The sequence below is a fragment of the Macrobrachium rosenbergii genome, chromosome 11 (genome assembly GCF_040412425.1).
Source record: "Macrobrachium rosenbergii isolate ZJJX-2024 chromosome 11, ASM4041242v1, whole genome shotgun sequence".
Taxonomy (NCBI): domain Eukaryota; kingdom Metazoa; phylum Arthropoda; class Malacostraca; order Decapoda; family Palaemonidae; genus Macrobrachium; species Macrobrachium rosenbergii.
The window spans coordinates 28,841,981-28,864,297 of record NC_089751.1 but is presented as its reverse complement, the minus strand read 5'-3'; the positions used below and the strand labels follow the sequence as shown (position 1 = coordinate 28,864,297).

Below are 22,317 nucleotides of genomic sequence, written 5' to 3'. Positions count from 1 at the left end.
TGAGGCAAACATTCCAGTAACAAAAATGATACTGAGGGTCTAATATACTCACCAATGGCTATGGCACCCCACCAAGGAAGGTCCCATGAAACATGAAGGTAATCAAGACAATTCTGTATAATGCCAACAGGGCTCCAACCTCCCAATCCAAGACTCTGGATAGTGGGTTCACCTAAAGCATTAAGTGGTTGAGACAGTGCTTCAGGTGGTGCTGGTGGCGGGGGAATGTAGGTTATGCTTTCTGTAAAATAAATCACCATGGTATGATTTCAGTCACTGCAATACAACAATTGGTAAAATAACATAGGAAAACACTCATATAAACTCTTTATAATGTAATTAGAATGATTTTGGAACCATGGGTATAATTTTTGTAAAGACATAATTACACTGATTTTGGAACCATTGGTATAATTATAGTACAGAGGTTAGATCCTAAAGGGTTACAGCATAATACAGTATAAAATCATTGCTGGAATTGAAAATGCCACATGAAATACAAGTATAGCACAATGAAAAACAGATGAATTCACAAGCACTCTGACCTTTATATCCAAATTCTGACTTACTTTCTCTCATGAGTTATCAGTAGCTGGCAGTCAACTTCCCATCATTTTATTATGATTTGCTTAATTGAATGAAATATATGTCCCAATTTGAGGCTGCCTGGTCATCTTATATGTGGTACTCAATTTCAAACTGGTTTGTGAATATTAAACCAATATTTTCACATCTTTTTATTTCCATAGCCTCAACCCCATGAACTTTCAATCTCAACATCCTGCTTTCAGGAACACATTCTGCAAGGAAAGAGGTGCCTTTGCCTACAGCCTATCATATCTAATATTATAATTTTAAGTTATCTATGGGGTGTGGTATACAAAAAATTCATTACTGTGCCAAAACACATCATAGGTAATTCAATGAACTCAAATATAGGAACACAAACAAACAATATTACAAACATCTGCCTGACTAGTCTATAATATTCTCTCTCTCTCTCTCTCTCTCTCTCTCTCTCTCTCTCTCTCTCTCTCTCTCTCTCTCTCTCTCTCTCTCTCTCTCTCTCTCTCTCTCTCTCTCTCTCTCTCTCTCTCTCTCTCACAAACATTGCTGATATGCAGTACAGTATAGTAGTAATATTAAGCCCAACAAAAACATAAAACATTATCATTGATATTTCATGAGAAAATACTGCAATTTTTTAATATAATCTGCATTTTTTCATGGCATACACACCAGACTTTTATACAGGAGTACCCTTCAGCACAAGCTGGAATTGATCGATGAAAACTTAGTAACCAGGTAGCTAATAAGTGGATATGAGGGGTGAGTGGGGGAGTATCCCTCACTCACCAACCTCCATGCTCACTTTTCCTTCAGCCACAGAACTGAGTGGCATGGCTGAGGTGGGTTTAAGCATATGGAAGGCTATGGTTTGTATTATTAAGGAAAACTATAAATTACTTTTAAAAATTTATTCTTTCCTAGAGAAATACAAGCCATCACCTTTTATATTGGAGAATAGGAATCACCACAGATATGATTCCTGTAACTTCCTGCCAATCTGGCAAATTGGTTGGCCAGAGCAGTAAGGCCCTGGGTTCAAGTACCCCTAAAAATGAGAAGGGAAACTCATGTCAAGAAAAATCAGAGAACCATGACATCTCCTTTAGTAGACTTCAAGTCAGGAGGTAGTAAAGTTCTAGCTATCTCAAATAATGGGCTAAGAAGTAAACTCTACCAAGTACCCCCTCCCCATTGTTATGCGAGAGAATGAGGGCAACACCTCCCAATCACTGATGGGGAAAGAAGGCCCAAAATATACTCATCTACATCTCGTCTGACTACAGCATATACTTCAGCTCAGATGCTGCTCTTGAAAGAGGGAATTAGGATGGAAGGGAACCCAGTCTTTTCACATTCACACATCCAAACTTAAACTAGGCATCAAGTAGGTCAGATAAGATACGGACCTTATCTGAAATGGAGCTTGAGTGACTACACAACCTGTTCTGCAGCCACCACAGGTGCTAATGAGAAGATATCAAGAGACTTGCAGGTGACATCCCTCAAGTAGAATTAGGTACAGATACTCTGACTATGCCAGAAACTTGAACTCATTACTTGAAAAACCAAAGTTCTTCTGAAAAGCAAGGGACGGACCTATGCCCAACTTCATGAGCTTTCACATAGGAATTGAGGCCAACCTTTTCCTCAAAGGAGGTGTAGGCCTATCTGATCACTTCATTTAGTTGGATGTGTTCCTAGACACTTCCTCCTTGTGCTTGCCTGTAATAATGAAAAGAGGCATACACTCTGGCCACTGGGAGTAGGTTCCTTTCAAATAGGACCTAATAACCCAAACCTGGCAAAGAAGCATCTCATCCAGATGTCCACCTGGGAAGTCTCAAATGGAGGGGATTAACAAACTCTTGAATCTCTTGCCTGACATAGACGGAACCAAGATTTTCGCTAAAACTCAGGAATGACGGTGAAGAAGAGAGATCCTCACCCTTCTGAATGCTGAATTATATACAACAGGCCATGTAACTCCCCCACCTTTTTTGCCAAGGACAAAGCTAATAGGAAACAGTCATAAGTGTCGAGGTTTCTGTCCATAGCCTGAGACACAGAGGCTTAAAAGGTTCCCTGGTAAGACTCCAAAGAACCAGGGGTATGCCCCACTCTGGGGGCTGGAGTTCCTGAGGAGTACAAACCTTTTTAAAACTCCTAATCAGCATATGCAACTCCACCAAAAGAGGAGAGGTCAAGCCCTTCAGTTTGAAAACCTGCAGACAATGAAAGGAGCTTGTCTCGGTGAAGGTAGATGAGGAAGTCTATGATCTACTGAACAGATGCTCTAAATGGAGGGATACCCCTTCTACAACACCAATCACAGAACATGGCCCACTTTCCCTAGTACATGTTTGATGACGAATGTCCAAGCTACCCTGACATCTCCCTTGCTACCCTGACATCTCCCTTGCAGCCCTGCAAGAAAAGCCTCTCCCCTACATGAGACATTGGATAACCTCCAAGCATGAAGCTGCAGTGAGTGCACTGCTTGATGGTACCAGCAAACGTGGTGCCGACACAGGGTGGGCCATAAGGGCAGCTCTTTGGTTCCTCAACCAGAAGAGACAGCAGGTTGAGATACCACTTAGAATGTGGCCAACGAGAAGCCACCAGAGACAAGTAAACATGGGGGTGGGGGTGACAAGTTGTTCATCACAATGCAAAAAAGTCTGAAAGATGGAAATGCAAACCGGTCCAGGTTGTCCCAGGGGTGCTAAAATGCATCTTCCATCACTACCCAGGGGTCCTGAACTGGAGAACAGAAAACTGGAAGTTTTCTGTTCAACCTGGTCGTGATCAGATCAAGCACAGAAAATCTCCATAACTCAAAGAATTTCTTAATTACTTAAGGATGCTGGGACCATTCCATCCCAACAACCTGACCCTGGTGACTGAGTTGATCTGCAATAACATTCTGCCTGTCCAGAATGTAACTGGTAGTCAAACTGATGGCCCACTTCTGCAACCCCACAGTCTACCCGTGGATCTGCACTGCCAACTGGTGTAGCAAGTGAGACACCTCTACCCTTGCTTGTTGACATAAGCCGAAACAGTTGTGTTGTTCCTCATCAAAACTATCAAGTCACCTTTCAACTATTCCTGAAAAGCATGCAATACTAGCCATCCTCCCTGTATCTCAAGAATGCTGATGTGCAGGTCAAGATACATCCTTCAATCTCACACCTGAAACAAGCGCTCCTCTCTGGCGTGTGCTCAACCCCTCCCTTCTGTGTCTGAAAAAAAAAAAAAAAAGCATTTTCAGAGGCAGATAATTCGACAGGCCTCCCTTTAAGAATTTTCTATTGTCTATCCACCATAACAAGTCCTCCCTGGCATCCTGATTCATGGGAAAGCGTTGGGAAAGAAGATCCAGAGAGGCACTCCAGTTGTTCCTTCCAGGGCAGGAACTGTGTCACTCCCTGAGCTTGCTCACAAGAGTACTAGATAGGATCTCTCTGCTGCCTAATCTTTAAGCTTATCTAGGTGAGAAGGCAACGTCTGTCCAGGATTCATGTCTCTGTGGATACCTGGACCAACCAATCGTCCAGGCACCACAACAAGCACATACCCTTGTAACGTGTCCAAGATGACACCTGAGAAGCCACTGCAATATCACCTTGAACCGGTAGATGGATGTACTTCCAAGAATTTTGAAGACTGGGTACTTGAAAGTATGTATCCTTCAGAGCTATCAAAATCATAAAGTCCCTCTCTCTTGGGTGGATTCAAACACTGTGCTGTTTCCATCTTAAAACAGGTCTGTAAAAAAACTTGTTTATGGGACAAGAGGTTGATCACTGGTCTCAACTCCCAGTTGCTACCTTCTCCACCAATGAAAATCTGACTGCAGAAACCTGGAGATTGGTAGTCTACAACTTCTATGACGCCCTTCTCTATCATCACTTCCACTTACACCGACAGGTCCAGAGACATCAGTGAATCTGGAGGATACAAGTGGCACTTGTTCAGTGGATCCAATAGAGGAGGGCAATCAACTCTGAATGGAAGCCTGCCACATGGTCCAGTGGCAAGACAGGCAACCCCTACTGTGGCCCACACTAATCTTGGGAAAGAGTAGTGATGAGCCTAAACCCAAACTCTTCCATTGTGAAAGCATACTCTCGTGCAAATCTTGCTTCAAGAAAAGAGGGGTAATCGTGTCTCTACTTCTGAGATGTAAGGTTGCCCACCAGTTGGCATTCTGGTGTGCCAGAAAGGTCAGAGCCCCACCTCCCAACAAGAACATACTGAAAACTGCCTTCCAGCTCCTAGATGAAAAGCCTGACACAGCGGATATCGTTGCTGTGTCTAACCAGAAGTCAAGCCATGAAATGATCTGGAGGGACATCACAGACACAGTCTCCAATCCAGCTACTTTTGCTGTGATAAACGAAACGCTTTCCCGATGAACTCTCTCCAACAGGAGGTCATTCATCAGCCCACAAGCTTATGCATCCAGTACCAAAACAAAAGCCTCAGCGTCCTCTGGATATTACTTCCTCTGGCGTAAAAGCAGCAGAGGAAGGAATCTGCACAGTCTGCTGGAGGCAGGGCAACTTCCTAACCATCAGATCTGGGAAGCCACCTCCTCCAAAACACCACGCACTAACTAGGACCACAGCAACACGACCGATGGCCACGCTTCAAAAGTATTCCCAAAGGTCAACTCCACAGATGAGACAGTCAGCCGATGCAAAGCCAGTCACTTCCAAAGGCTATTCCACTCATGGATGAACAAAATAAATCTATGTAAAGTGCTGCTCAAACTCACTCTGCAGGGGTTCCCTGGGATATTAATGTTTATTGCTTAGTGGAAGGGGCTGCTATAAGAAAGGGATGTGCTTTTGAAGGGAACAAAACCTTCACTGATGAGGATAATTTTGTTAATTCACTAATTATTGGCCACTTTGTTGACAATTTTAAGATTCATGTTTCTGGTGACTGTGAGACCCCTGATGCTGCTCCCACCTCTCTTTTATCCTAGACGACTGATGCTCCCACCTCTCTTTTATCCTAGACGACTGATGCTCCCACCTCTTTTATCCTAGACGACTGATGTTGCTATAGCTGAGAGTCATGACACCGTTGGGGTCTCTGATGACCTGGAATCACCCGTACGACCACTTCACCGTTCCAACTGCCTCGCCAACAGAAACAATCGAACAGGGGTTACCTGACCAACACTGTTACAAGACTCCACTATTTTACCGCTTAGTTGGACTGATGAGGGATATGGAGTATTATCTGAAAGTCTCTCCTTTTCGTTTTTAACTTTGTACATAAATATTTTTAACACCACTGTGGCTTTTAATTCTCGATATAATAGCCTCATTACAGGGCCGTCTTGTTTCAATAATAATAATAATAATAATAATAATAATAATAATAATAATAATAATAATAATAAATAATAATAATAATACAGGCAGTCCCTGGTTATCAACTGGAGTTCCGTTCTGACGGCGTGACGATAACTGAAAATCACCGATAACCGAAAATTGGCAATTTTCAGCATTTTTTTGACAAGTTTCAGGGCTTATTGGTGCCTCTGCTAGGTATATATCGGCACCAATACCCAATATATCAGTGCCAATAAGTGAAAATCGGCGATTTTCGGCACCGAAAATTGCCAACTTTCGTCGCTAGGCAAGCCCCGTAAAACTGGATCGCCAATAACCAGGGACTGCCTGTAATAATAATAATAATAAATATAATAATAATAGTAACAACTACATATTTTAAAACTGGGTGTTTCACATACCTATCGTGGTTTCTGAAGACAAAGTCGACTCAACAGAGGCATCTATGATACTGGGTGACTCCAATACAGATTTATCCTCAAGAATACCACTATCTGTTTCGAATGAAAGATTTTCAATTATGACTAGTTTCTTTATAAAAAAAAACTTGACATTCAGTTAAACTAAATATTTCCTACAAACTTATATCGTCACCAAAATTCAGTATGCAAACTGTATATACCTTCACTACTGATGAGAGGGGCTTCAGTTTCACTGTCACTGGGAAGGGGTTCAGCTGCACTAACAACAAACGCCTGTGAAAATGGTAAATTAGTAATTTACTTTTTTTTTAAGTACACAGATATTCACCATCTTAACCTTAACAATTAATGCCATAAAACAATTTTGTAATACACATCACTGCCTTACAAAAAGCTTTTACTTAGGAAAAGGCAGGGGCTCAGTGTAAAACGCTACTACAGTACAGTAAAGACACCACCCTACTTACAAACAAGTTACATTCTAAACTGCCATTTGTATGATGAATTGTTTGTAAATTGGTTACTGTACTTTTCATGCCTATTTAAGTACAGTATGATATAAAATCAGTACAGCACTGTACGTTTCTTCATCCTAAAATGCAATGAACTGTACCTACAGTACTGAATGTACAGAATAGGTGTGCAAAATAGAATTTGAACTTATGGGTGGCAAAGGGAAGCGCTCTAAACACAATTCTAATTTGTAATCCTGTCTGTTTGTATCTCTGAATGTTTGTAAGGTGAATGTTCTCAAGTAGGGTGGTGTCTGTAATGTGTTCTAAGGACTTCTAAATATTAATGATGATAACTGAGAGCACCTAACTCCAGCAAGACACTATTCTGAGAGGTCAGTTATCACAGTCTGCCACTATCTGTTACATGAAGGTGAAAACATGCAATACTTTTATGTTAATTTTGCAAGGTTCAAATGTTAATGGTGCACATCATATCCGATAATGAGCATTTCTCTTTAGTACACTTGAAACATGTTTAGCACCATCAAGAACAACTTACAGTGAGTTTCAATAAACTTACAATTCCCATTATTTCACAAAAACTACTGAACAACTTGTGGTAGAAGGAAGACAGGACTGCATTTTCATTACACATAACAAGCCACCATCACTTAAAAATCAAACTGTCAAAACTTAGCATCAGCTGTAGAGCAATCATATAAGCTGAAGTAAAACTTACCTACCCAGTGTATCATTTTAGGTACTTTTAAATAATAGTTACATCAACTACAGTTTGATATAAGCCATACTTGTTCCCTGTAATTAACACAACTTGAAATATATTTAATTATTTACGTTAAAGTTCTTCATATTAATGAACCTTTCATTGACTGACTGATTGTGCATAGTAAAAATTTAAAACCTGGACTTTAAACATTTGGTGTCATCTCAGAAACTAAATACAAAGGTTGGACTCAGACTTGGTCTTGGCCTTGTATGGTGTGGTCTCAAGCTCAGTCTTGACCTTGAAATTCTATTTGGTGTTGACTTGTTTAAATCTTGGCCTCAAAAGGCACTGTGGAGTTGGCCTTTCCCTGGAAAGTCTGGCCTTGACTGCAACAGTGGTTAAATTAACAAAAATTTTTCTTAAGTACTTTATATTTTTTGTAGATATACGAAACCAAAGTATTCCTCAGCACGAGCTGGAGTGGTTGTTGGAGATGGTAACAGTGAAAATAAATAGAATACTACTAAAAATGCACAACACTACCATAAACCCCCGTATTCGCATTCTCACGATTCGCGGACTCACGTATTCACGGATTTCTCTGCAGAACATATCTACTCATTAATCGCAGAAAATTCACCCATTCACAGTATTTTTCAGAGAAATATCCACTACTTACTGTACTTTCATATCATTTTCATGACTAAGTGCACTTTTTTTTATAAAACTATTAAAATACTCAGGTTTAAGCATTTTTAGAGGGTTTTTTCTGTTTAAACTATCAAAATAGGCAGTTCTAAGTGTTCTTAGAGGGGTTTCAAGTATTCGCGGATTTTTGCTATTCTCAGGGGGCGGGTGAGGTACGCATCCCCCGCAAATACGGGGGGTTTACTGTACTCATTAGCACTACACTAGCAAGAAGACCAGACAAAAAATAAAATTATAAATTTTCACAAAATTTATTATTTGGATACTTACCTACTGTTAAAGTTAGCTTACATCTATGCGCCGATAGGTGAGTCGACATTCAAACAAGAGATCGAATGGTTGCCTGGATGACCGTTTAGTTCACCTTGTTCTCCACCAGGTGTGTTTTGAATGTTTAAGCTCTTGTCAGAATTCTCCTTAACAGCCTACTAAATTGTGGGAAGGTTGGGTGGGGTCTACTTTAACAGTAGGTAAGTATCCAAATAACAAATTTTTTTATGAAAACTTATATTATTTGGGATGAATCTTACCTACTGTTAAAGTTAGCTGATTCCCACAATGAGAAGAGGATGGTGGGTAGAGCAGCTAGACCAATTCTGCTCAGCCAATCAAGCTAAAGGTTTCTTGCATGAAGCCCAAAACATTCTTACCTGATTTGGAATCCTTGCCGGATCTTACTACCACCGGAAGTTGGACTCCATTCTGGGAGCAAGGCTCTCATATGTACAGTGAAGAGCAGCCTTGCAGAGAATGAAACAGAAGTGGCGTGAGGAGACCCCTGTGCCTGGGTCCAAAAGCCCTCTAAAACGACACACTAAAAATACAGTGGACCCCCCATATTCCCGGGGGTTAGGTATCACAACCACCCAAGAATACCGAACATCCGCAATATATTGGAACCCCTCTAAAAATGCTTATAACTGTATTTTAATAGCTGGAATACCAAAGACCCCTCTAAAAATGCTTATAACTGCCTATTTTCAAGATATTTTTGTGACTAAATACATTTTTTATATAAAATGTATTGTCACAAACATAACATGAAAATACAGTAATCAGTGAATATTTTTCAACTAAAAAAATCCGCGAATTACCGAATTTTCCGTGATATACTGAAAAATGCACCAATATATACTTCCTTATCGCCTTAGCCTGTGCAGCATAAGCCTTTACTACAGATAGGAGCATAAGTGTTCTCATTTCTTCCAAACCGAGTTAGTGTAAGCATGAGAACATTAGCCTGTAGCATCAGAAACGAGCTAAAAACTAACACTCTTCCTTGCTAAATTCCCACAAGCACCAAAAAACCTTAAAGCTGGCTGCATAAACTCCCCAAGCTGGTGCCAAAAACACTAAGCTGGGGCCAAAATCACACTAACCTGGAGCTTCAACCTCTCTAAGCTGATGTAGAAAAGAGGCAAATACTGAGCAAAATTTCAATAAAAGATAAAAACTTCAACGATCTAAAGTGAGACTGTTTCAGCATGTCCAAGGCACTTGTCAGTCTCGAGTCCGTCTCTTCACAGGAAAGAGAAAAGGAAACCGAATTTTCTACCAAAGACGGTTCAAGTTCCTCTAACGCAAGAGTCAGTGCCCCACAACTTACAAAAAACTAGAGGATAAGCCCAGGCAGACCTACAGGGCACAAAATACTCGAAGAAAACCAAGACCTAATTCTCTATGTGGTCTCTTTCCTCAACTAAATGAGGATACAGTAAAGAGCACCGGTCCAGCAAACGCTAATCAAACCAAAGGAGATTCAAACTCTTCTTCCTCCAGAGGGCAACAGGAGGAGACAGCTGTGTCCCAGCAACAGGAGGAGACAGCTGTCTCCTGGTAACAGGAGGAGACAGCTATCTCCTAGCAACACCTGGCAACAGTAGCCGAGCACCTGCATTGCATCCACGACTCGATGACAGGTAAACAGGAAAACGCTTCATCAGTAGACAGGAAATCGCAGATGAAACGTCTCAGCTGAGTGAAAGAAAACAAGGCACCAAAAGAAACTGGGAAAGATGAGGGGCCAGGGGGAGAAGGGTTGCAACGACCCTCCCACCTCATCCAAAAGTGAGTCAACAGACTTAAGAGCATTCCCATACGACACTTCCTTAGAAAGCTATGTAGCTAAAATAATATCTAGCTTGGAAACAACATAAGATACTGTAACCATGGTAGATTTAGAAAGAAAAAACATTAATAGAGGCAGAAGTAAGAGATCTGCCAATAGCCGAAGACATGGCATGATAAAGAACGAACAAGCGCATTTCGACAGAGAAAGAGGAATAAGCTGGCATACAAGGATTTAGAATGAGTAAGAAATGTAGAGATTGGCTAAAAAATCGACTGAGTCAACATAACATCAAAATTCGTAAAACTAGCTACAGACACATTATTTCTGATAAACTGTCTACAGTCAACCACTGGTATTCGCGGGGGATGCATACCACAACACCCCCCCAACAAATAACTAAAATCCGCGAATACTTGACACTCCTATAAAAACGCTTATAACTGCCTATTTTGATAGTTCAAACAACAAAAAACTCTAAAAATGTTTATACTTGACTATTTTAATAGTTTTATCAGAAAAAATGCATCTAGTCACAAAAATATGAAAATAAAGTAATCAGTGAATATTTCTCTATGAAAAATGTTCCACAGAAAAATCCGCAAATAGGTGAAGCCACGAATCTGGTACTGTGAATAGGCAGGGGTCCACTGTATACCTATATTAGTCCTGTCAGTACTAACAAACTCGTACTAGGTGCCCATGACAGCATTACAGTAGTCACATACATGGCGAAGATTAACACTTACCAAAACGATCATTCAGCTAACGCATTATACGAGACTATGAATGTAAAAACCAGAGAGGCAGGTGGCGGAGGGCACAGAACCACATCACCCCGAAAACCGACCTGGTTCCCTGGCAGCAAACTTCTTCCTCAGAATCCAACTGTCGCAAGGCAGTCCTAGGCTTGGGCTACAGACAGGCGAGGGCATCGATACCTTACCTCTTAAGAGGGAACGAGAAAATGGTCGCACAAAGGGGGGACCAAGGCTGGTTCCCTAACAATTCAGACAAATCTTGTTGCACTGACCACAATAAAGTTTACATTCAGTTCTAAATTTTCAGTAAGCCTTTCCTGAACAGAATGGGAGTAGAAGGCGGAGCTAAAGAGGAAGTCTCAGTACTAACTAAAGCATTAGTAAAGGAAAAGCCTAGACTGAGTATGGATAACTATAGAAGGACCTGGAGAAGGGGGAGAAATGACAGGTTGATAACCTGACCTAACTAATTGCTTTGCAATCTAACTGCTTTCCTTCTCTTCCTATACTACTTAAGCAGAAAGTCCTTCGAAAATCACTACTTCCTCACATCTATTCTGAAGATCACACTTAAAACCATTGCAGCCAGCATAAACAGTGTGTATCTCCTAAAAAATCAACATTCTGTTAACACAGTAATCATTCCTACAGACCCTGATGTTCTTAGCCTTGATTCCAGCAGAGGCATCCTAGGAAAAATAAATGTACAATACCCTGATAGCAGCAAAAAGTCATGAAATACCAACAAGCACCTATACACAATGGCTGCAAGGAGAATTCTGACAAGTTAGTTAGTTAGTTATAAATGATTTGTTTAACCAGACCTCTGAACTCTTTTAGGGAAACATTCGAAACACACCTGGTGGAGAACAGGTGAATCAGACAGTCATCCAGGCAGCCATTCAATCTTTTGTTTGAATGCCGACTCGCCTATCAGTGCAAAGTTGCCTATCAGTGCAAAGGTGTAAGCTAACTTTAACAGTAGGTAAGATTCATCCCAAATAATATACAATGTAAAATAGACAATACATACTAAGCCTAAGGATACTGAGCATAACTTCAACAGCTGGCTAATACAAATGGGAACTAACTTTAGAACAATTAACTAGCTAATCTTCAGTGCAGAGTGAAATACAAAGCCTGAACTACCAACACAAAAACCCATATGAAAACAATCTGAAAAAATATTCAGTGAAGCAGCAAAAATCCAGTAGAAAGAACTATTACTATGCTGCTGCAAGGAAAGTAAGAGGTAAGGCCCCTTTTCTCAATTATGATGAAGCAGAGGTTTGGGGAGGCACACGTGAAACTACAGGCAGAGGCACCACCAGAAAGACAGGAGCCAAAGCAGGTGAAAGAACAGAAGGTAAGGCAGGAAGAAGCAGGAGCTAAAGCAAGAAATTGGAGGTTATGGTGTATATAAATACTGAAGTGACAGTGGTACTCATGAATGAAGCACAAGCAAAGGCAGTCCCAGTTGGTAAAGGAAACAAAGCTGGATACAACAGAGCTTAATGAACAGTAGATGTCAAAATGCTCAACTACTAATGATCAAGGGATCACACATACAAGACAAGAAAGCCAAAATAAAATTAATTACATGAAGAGAAAGGGGTAAAGAATATGGTGCTGCTCAAGGTTGCAGGATTGGAAATATAAAAGTGGAAGAGCCATATACACAGATGCAGTCAAGCACTCAGACATACATGGTAAAACTGTCATACTGCTGAAGTGTACGAACACTTGGGAAAGACTGATAGGATCAAGTGCATCAAAGAGGACAAGGCCATAAGAAAGGCAGCATTAATAGGAAAGATGGCAACAGGAACAGAAATTGAGCAAGGAGACAGAACAGCTGGCATACCAATACCCAATGCAGTGGCAAATTCTACTACCTTCGGGTCAATGATGGCATAACCTTGTCCTTCAGGATCAAAGATTTAAGATCATAACCTTATAAAGAAATCTTAACTCAAAGGCCCAGGTGCAGAGGCAGATGAAGTTCCAACCTGAGAAAGAGGAAAAAAGGGCAAAAGGATGGATGATATAATGGCAGAAGAAACAATCCCTGCAGACACAGGACCTACCACACCTCTACCAGGGATAAAGTCAAGAGGCCCTCAGATAGGGGAGATATGAAGGAAGGTGAAAATTCACCTGGAGAGTAAAAAATCAAGACCAAACATGACAATGATCTACTACTAGGGGGGGAAAGATCTAGTAGCAGTAGTCGAAGGCATGGAGGAGGCAGCCTTATCCAAGGACAACCATGAATGACCCTCACAGTCACAGAGTAACAAGCTTAATCCAACAGTTCTTCAGCTGAGGAAGAAAAACACCACTTGCAGGCATAATGTTGCCTTAAGCAACACTCTTGACCTTTAAACCTATCCTTGCAAACTGAAAATGAAGAGAACACACTTGGCCCCTAATAGGAAGGCATATCAAGCAGGAGTCCCCCAAGGATGACATAAAGGTGCTGCAGAACTTCAAATCCCTGTCAGCACAAATACATTGAGGCATAAAAACCAAGTGAATGTATTGCCAAAAACAAAATATAAAATAAGAAACAAAACCATGTAATAAGCTGGGAAAAACAGAAAACCAAATAACTGTTAACTGTGGTAGAGGCAAACAGGAAATGAATGGCCTGAATAAACATTACTATGCAAACCACACAGCCCAATCAGACAAGGCATAAGAAAAAGTTACATGAACAGCTTCCCTATATATATATTAAGGAAAGCAAAACCTCAATTTGGAATTACTATACAAGGTTATCAACAACAAAGCAAAAATCAAAACTATGATGACAGTTATTACACGATTGAGAGACGAAAACCTGCTGAACAGAACAGAAGAATAGTGGGCTACTCTGTGTAACAGTACGGCAACGCGTCAGTTGCTGGGCAAAGGTATCATAATGAAAACTCACTTGATATATGCACATCATAAATATGATGACAATGAAATGTAAATGCACTGAAAATGAAACCCAGTCAAATGCACATCACTAAATGTGGTAGAAACACTGGTAAGTCCTGGAACAAAGAGCAATATGTCTAACCACTACTAAGGTGCACAGAAGAACGAATATTAATAATATATACCCATGTGGAACAGGAAGTTGGCTAGAGAAGCATGCAGGAATGGTTTTCTTTGACATGCTTTACTTCATCAACACAGAACATTCCACTGAGTTTAAGGCTATTGTATGATTAAATGATCTGTATGACAGGGGAAAAGAGGAGAAAGCTTAAAAGGTAAGTGGCAAGTGCAAAGTATAGGAGTTAACAGGTATAAAATCAGAATTTAACACAGCAGAGAGAAAAGAGAAAATATTCAGGATAGCAAAGTAGCTAAGGAATAATGGAAAAGATGTAAGAATGGCAAAGTATACATAAGCAGAAAATGGAGAAATTGAAGTTGAAAACCAAGGTAAGGAAACAATGGAGTCAGCAGCCCGGAAACCTTCTAAATGAAGAAAATAAACCTTAAGAGGAAGAAGCGGTTAAAAGGGCCCTTACGATTGTGATATATGGAAAACCTTAAGGACCATCTGGAATGACAAGTGCACTGCAATGTGGAAATTATGGAGGAATAAGACTCCAGAGCATGCTATGAAAATATTGAAAAAGGCATCACAAGGAAGGGGTTAAAAATATCAAAACAATAAATGTCTTTTTACCTTAAAATGAACTAACAGCAGAATAAGTACCATACAATGAAGATTATACCACATATTTGTGGTTCTTGGAAAGGCATTTGACATATAATGAGCACCATGAAGGCAGAGGGTAATAAAATGGCTCATTCACTGTGTGCTACTTTACCATAACACTAGATCTATAGTGAAGACAGTGGTATGTGTATCCAAAGAATAGATAAATGTCGCTGTCCATCACAGATCAGCACTGACCCCTTGGCTGTTGATTATAGTTATGGAAGAAGCCACAAATAGTGCAAGAAAGTGGGTCCTGGGAGCTGCTTTACACAGATGACCTGGTACCAACACAAGAATTTGAGGAAAATGTGATGGAAATTCTTAAATAGTTGAGAGAAGAATGGAAAGGAGAGATTTGAAAATCAACTTAAGGAAAACCAAGCTTATGATAACTAAATATGAAACAATGGAAAAATCACAAATTTTCAATCAATTTGTATTTTTCCTAACATACAAATCTGAGGCTTTAGATTGGGAAAACTCTCCTGCATAGCTGGAATACCGGTTATGAAAAAATTCGACACAATACGATCAAGGAATCGTGGAGTTACACAGTGTCACCCAATGGGACCAGCGAGTGGGAGGAGTCTCATCTTGCTTGCCCCAAAAGAATCTCGTGACATACCAGTCTTTTCTTAACCGCCTTCTCAAGCGGATGCACGCTGTTCATCTCTCATCAAAGCCAGTTTTTTTTTTTCTGCCATTTCATTTGCAACTTGTTCTATGTGCTGTGTTTTGTGTGGTGAATATTGTCTTTTTGTGTATATGTTTGCTTCATCATCATGCAAACCCATCTTTTACCTAAGCCTAGTGCTAAGAAGTAAAGGAAGTGCCCTGGTACTGCCAACAACCCTTGCTTCCGCTACCTAGCTTCTTTTGAAACGGATCCTCATGTAACTTGTAGCAGGTGTAGACTTCAAGTTTGCAATGCAAGTAGCCCCTGTTCTGAATGTCGTGATTAGTCTCCTGAGCAATGGAGACATTTCGAGTCAAAGAGGAAGTACAAGAGGAAGGGCGCTGCTCAGCCATGGGAGGTTCAACTCTTCGATGGCAGTGGATGGCGCCATTCCTTCTGGTTCCTTTTCTCCATCCCCAAATCATCTTCTTGCTGCTTCTTCCTTGGAAGATTTTACCCCTTCACGTTCGTCTGTTGTTTCCTCAGTAGATGTTTCTGAAGAGGGTTTGGGAGATCCTATTGTTGATTCTCTTCCTGCTCCTGGGGGGGAGGAGGAAACTCCTCCCCTCCTTGGATGTGGTACGAGATTCGGTTTGTGATTTAATTCCAGATTCAGACATAGATGGCTCTACTCTCCATGAGTATTGGTCGACCTTAGGCCTCCCCAGAGAACCACAGTTGGGGAACTACTTTCTCATCTGATGGCATCCCATCTCACTGCTTCTACCGGGAACGTTTCATCTGCTATGTCGATGACGTCTACTCGTATGACTTCCGCAGCTATCTCCATGACAAATGTCTGCGTCTCAGCCGTTGCTTCTGGCCATATGTCTACCTCCGTGTTTCCCTCATCATATGATGTTCTACATACGGCCGCTCAGTCACAGCTTCATGCAACCGGTCCTTCGTTGCCGACTGCTTCTACTCTTCAGGCCTTACTGGAGAGGGTTGCAGTACTCAAAGGGATCCACCGCTCTGTTTCTATGGGACCTAGAAGGAAACACCTTAGATCCCCATCCTGATTCTAAAAAGTCACTGTCTTCCTTGATTTGTGTAGTCCCAAGAAGACATTGGAAGAAGAGGGATTTTGCACTTTCTCCTCGTAAGAAGTTTCGCAGTCTAAGTTTAGATTCCCGCTCTCCCTCTCTCGTTTCGGTGAGGGGGAGTTGTTATCTCAGCACGGCCATATTACATCAATGACAGTTACAACCACACACTCCACAGCCGTTTCTATGAGGAATCCATATAACCGCTCGATCACTGCTGTATCTTCTCCTGATCACCACAAAGTTCAGGATTTTTTTGAACAGCAGATCAGGCTTTCCCTGAGGTAGAAGTGGCTCAGGCTTTGCCTGTGGTGATTGTTATTCCTTCTTCTCCCAGCCATACAGAAGTGACTGCTAGACAGCCAACTGTACAAAAGAAAGATGACAAGGCTCCCGTCAAGAAATCAAGCCTTGTACAACCACGCCCTCCTTCTCAACCTCGTTTTCTCAGGAAAGCGGCCAAGTGGTTGCTGTCGGAAAGGAGTTGAGGGTGAACTTTGTACTGGGTAGCCAATGTAAAAGATAGTGTCAAAAAGAGGTGCTCAGAATTACAAAATATACATGGAATAAGAGATCTTCAACGCCTCAAATACATTACTAGAGTAAATGAAGATGAAGAGGAGTTGAGAACCCTACTGTGACAAATAGGCAGGTCTTGAAGAGGTAGAACACTTCTGTTACATTGGGGACACACTGGAATGTGGAGCAGGAGCTCAAAGAGCAATAAGAAAGAGTAGCTGCAGAATGGATGAATTGGTGAGAGATATCTTGACTACTGGTCAATAAAAATGTCCCATTAGTGAAGAAAGCAAACTTAAAATGGTGCATAAGACCTTGGTACATAAGACCTGTTTTACTCTATGAACCAGAAAAATGGCCACTGACCAGGAAAATGGAGACTGTAAAAGTATGACCATAAAATGGTAAGATCCATGGTCTTTGTATGGTGGAAAGGTAGTACATCCATTATGAATAAAGAACTGAAGAAATGTGGCATTAAAAAGATAAAAAAAAAAAAAACTGAGACAGTTTGGACATGAGATAAGAAGGTATCAGGACCAGTTGGTTAAATAAGCAATTGATATTGAAGTAGCAGGGCAAGGACCTGCAAGAGGGATCAGGAAATCACAGAGAAGGGAATGGACAAAGACCTAGACCTGGTGGGAGCTCAGGAAGAAAGATTGAAAGAAAGGGAAGAAAAGTTTCTTATGAAAAAATAGAACACAGTGCAGAATTAATCTTAAAAACACCAACTGCATGTTAAAATTAATTGTTAAATCACTGACCTTATTTAGAATGTTGGAGAAGTAACTGCTATTTCTCTGAATTGGTCTTGAGGCAAAATGTGAAATAACTGTACCATGTTTAAAAAGAACTTTGCCATTTACTCGGGTTTTTGTGTGATAGCGTGAGAATTGCTGTGACAGAACTACGACCTGTAAGTATAAAAGAAATCATTTTACAAAAATTTAGCTATAATTGACACCTAAGAAACATAAACGGGTTCAACAGAAAATCATTGCAACCCCTAACAAAGATGCAAAAGTACCACACACAATCCAATCTGTACCATAACACACATACTGTATAAATACCTTCTAAGAACTTATTTCATATAAATACAGTATAACTGAATATACTTAGTGAATTCAGTATCAAAAAACCTCAAAAAAATATAAATACTTAATTTAAGATTTATATTTTAAATACTTACCTCTCCTATATATAGCTTTTACTTCCATGCCAGCAGTAATTCGACAGATTGAAACAAAAAAAAAGCCAGAACACTCGGTTTTCTATGAATATCTGGGGGACCAATAGGTCTCTTTGTGGGAAAAAAGTTTATCTCGAATATGGCCTAGCCTACACTAGGGTATTCAGTACCATGTATACATATAGGGTAGTCTAGCCTACACAATAAAGTATACTCTATACATACACGGTATAGTAATTATTAATATCAACTAATTCTGAGGTTCATGCAGATTGACTTATGATAATTCAATACAAAGACTAGGCCTACCCAGGACTGCAACTCATGATGAGGGATACTGTACTGCAACTTGAACCTATTGCCATCATGTATAAAGCCATGAACCAAAATGAAGCACAACACACTCTGAACTGTAAGCTCACAGCAGTAGCCAAGCTGGAAAACTGACTGATGACACACTCTGTGAGGTTAGGGCACTGAGTATGCGTATGCATAGATATGCACTATACAAACACAAAGGTAGCGCATGTGGGCTACACAAGCAAAGATTGAGACAGCCAGCATGAGCACATGCAGTATCCAGTCCTGAATAGCACATGACACGAATAGTGCACAAGCAGGGTAGGAAGATAAGCACTGCACTAGTACACACACAATACAGACACAGGTAGTGTCTGTATTGTGTGTACAAGTGCAGTACACAAGTATGGACAGTGTACAGGCACATGCGGCATCTCAGAAAAAGCATAAATATTGCACCTGTCATGTCTGAGACATCACATGAGTATGGCAGCATATGGGCACAGCTAGTGGACAAGCATGAAAACACACAGTGAATGAGCAGCCTACAAGCACAAGTATTATACATAGCAAGAACACTGCAAGACTACTAAAAGAATGGTAACCATTTTGCAGGCTAGAGACCACAAGACCATAACCAAAAAGATTCATAAGAATCCAGAAAGATTCCTAAGAATTTCATGGGCAGTACAAAAAATTTTGGGCCATTTGGTGCTGCAGTGCAAGGCAGGGTTGCTTTGGCAGCAGAGTAGGCTAGTGCTGGACATTTCTTATTGTATCAGTCAGGTAAGGTTGAGAAATCTTTGCAGCCACCTCCCATCCCTGGATTTCACTCAAATGGGCTACTGATGGCATCCAAGGTCAGGGTTGGTTGGAGTGAGTATGTACAGCCTAATACCTCCAGATAAGTTGGGTTAGGATTCATCCCTCCATTCCACTGAACCAAGTTTTGTATTATTCAGCAAGAGATATCAATTTCCCTCAATGGACATAGTGTTGGCCTTACCCTAAAAAGCTAGGCTAAGCCAAGCATTTCGTTTATGTTAAAATCCGATGAAAAATAGAAATACAACAAAACCACATCAAAAATCATCTAAGCCACCAAATACTTAACATTTGTACCCAATTAGCCAATATGTTTCCTTTAATATTTGTACTAAATAACAGACTTAGTAACTAAACTGTAATTGACCTTTGAAGACTACACTACAACTACACTACCGACAGGGTAGATCTAAGCCGGCATTCCACGGCGAGCCCCCTCCCTCCTCCATAGCTAATACGGCAAAATTGTAACCAGTTAACACCCCTAAAAATACCAACCTAACGTACCCTAGGGGTGTTTACTGGTTACAATTTTGCCGTATTAGCTATGGAGCAGGGTGCGGGGCTCATCGCGGAATGCGGGCTTAGATCTACCCCATCGTGTAATTAGTCTTCAAAAGTCAATTATTAGTTACAGCCGGCTGACAAAATATTACTTTAAATTCTTGTAAAGCAAGTCAAATAACATAGGAAAACGTCAATTGCCATAGTCTAGCTCACCGCAGAACTACGGTTTAGAATTACCAAATTAAAATTTGACCAATCAAGCTTTTACCCAATACAGTGATACAGTAAGGGTCAATTAACATGCTTTGACTAGGTATCCTACTCTGAGACTAGTGCTATTATATATATGTTTAAAAAGGTTACTATATGCCTAGGCTATAATTATACAGTCTACATCCTATGAGAATGCGATAGGAATAGAATACAGAATTTAGGCTAGGCCAAAGGCCAAGCACTGGGACCTATGAGCTCATTCAGTGCTGAAACAGAAACTGACAGTAAAGAGGTGTTGAAAGGTGTAACAGGAGAAAAACCTCGCAGTTGCACAATGAATCAATGGTTAGGAGAGGGTGAAAAGCAAGAAGAGAGAAAGATTATGAACGGAGGTACAGTAAAAGGAATGAAAGGAACTGCAGCTAGGGGACGAAGGAACGATACAAAGAACCTTAAGTAATGCCTACGGTGAACCGCAAGAGGTGCGATGACGGCACTGCCACCCTACGCGAGAGAATGCGATAGAGAATCGAGTCAAGTTGGTGTAAGTTAGGCTAGGCGCCGGTTGGAATTAGATTGGAATATAGAATTTAGGCTAAAGGCCAATCGCTGGGACCTGTGAGATCATTCGGCGCTGAAATACAAATTGACAGCAAAGGAGGTTTGAAAGATGTAATAGGAGGAAAACAACTGTCAGCCGAGGGGGGGAAAGCAGCCGCCGGTTAGGATATGGTCGGCAGATTCACCCCAGGGGAAACCAAAGTGCTTAAGACTTACGAGATTTCTTTAACAACACGAAACTTACGCATTGCGCAGACTTGTTTGAAACACTGGACAAACATTTTCGAGTCACAATGTTGCCATTCAACAGAGGTAAACGTAGCAGAGGAGGCGACCGGGACAACGTAAACAATCCTGCCATGTTTGTGTTATGATCTCGACCCTAAACTTCAGGTCTTTCATAACCAAAGTCGTGAGTTTTCATACCACATGCTTGCACAGCCATTTCTGGTATTGTATCTTTTAAGGTTAATGTTTCACAGCAGTTTTTTCAGGAAAACATTTATACTTCATTGAAATTTATCTGGTTTTGTGCGTTATCTCAGTAAAGGCTAACAAATAATTTTTTTCAAATTGCAAAAGTGAAGAGTTTATTATTATGTAACATATCTTAATAATCATTTTGAGGGATAATAGATTAAAATATTGACTATCTATATAACGCCTAAAAACAGTTTCATTTTATGTGACATACTTAATCTGAGGAATTCTTAATCAATAGTCACTGTTAATATTAAAATACATCCATTGTGACGTAAGATACCTTGGAATAAGTAGCTACAAAGTTTTAAGGATACCTGGAGAAACCGGCACTTTGGATACGGTCTAACAATTTTAGAGAAAAGCTAAAGATGTCAATAAGAAATATAACGTATTTAGTAAGTAAAGTGCCAGTCAAAGAATATATTCAAAACCAAATGAGTACATGCTTAAAAAACCAAGAAATTAGTGTTTTCAATCACAGAGAGGAGCTGCAACAAAGCAATAATAGGGAAATCATTTGGGCAAGGTATTGCACTGCCAGCCATTCTGTATGGTGTTAATGCAATAAATTTGGCAGAATCTTAAATTGAGAAATTGCACAGAATTGAAAATAGGGTATATATGAAAAATATTACAGCTTTTGTACTCTAAGAGCACTGTTTATCAAACTTTTTTTTTATCTCAAGGCGCACCTATGAAATAACCAAAACTTGGGGCGCATCTTTGATTTTAATATTGTAAAATTAGTCATGAAATTTGAAAATAGGAAAATGATGAAGTACCTGAAATAACCATTTATTTTTTAAACATATTTTGCATTTAAGTATCCTAATGTGAAACATGTGCTTGGTGAGATTTCGCAATTTTCTAAATGTTTGGCCTTGTAAACATACTCTCATACCTTTTCATCAGTGCATTTAATTAATATTTTATCTATTTTTACATTTAATGTTAGTTAGCACAGAGAATCCTTGTTTAAAGAGATACGATGTGGAAAACTGTAATAAAAAAAAGTCATAGTTTAGGCTACCTAGCTGCTGAAGGATATTCTTTGATTGAAATCCAAAACTGGTCGATAGGCACCTCCTTGTGCTTGATCTGTAAGCCACGATCAGTAGATATGGTAGCCAGCTCCGCCTTTTATGTTAACGAAAAGCCAGTGTCATCAGCTGAAATGTCAATGAAAGG

General features: G+C 40.3%; 1 protein-coding gene across 1 annotated transcript in view; it reads right to left on the bottom strand.

The window, feature by feature from the left end:
• Positions 1-21,095, bottom strand: part of OXA1L (OXA1L mitochondrial inner membrane protein) — a 51,214-nt gene extending 30,119 nt beyond the window's left edge. The window contains exons 1-5 of the mRNA XM_067111451.1: positions 20,891-21,095; positions 17,813-17,962; positions 6,562-6,634; positions 6,341-6,433; positions 53-241 (exon numbers count right to left, since the gene is read on the bottom strand). Of these exons, the coding sequence (XP_066967552.1) occupies positions 53-241; positions 6,341-6,433; positions 6,562-6,634; positions 17,813-17,962; positions 20,891-21,007 (622 nt within the window). The 5' untranslated portion in view covers positions 21,008-21,095. The remainder of the gene's footprint in view (positions 1-52; positions 242-6,340; positions 6,434-6,561; positions 6,635-17,812; positions 17,963-20,890) is intronic.
• Positions 21,096-22,317: the final 1,222 nt, after the last annotated feature.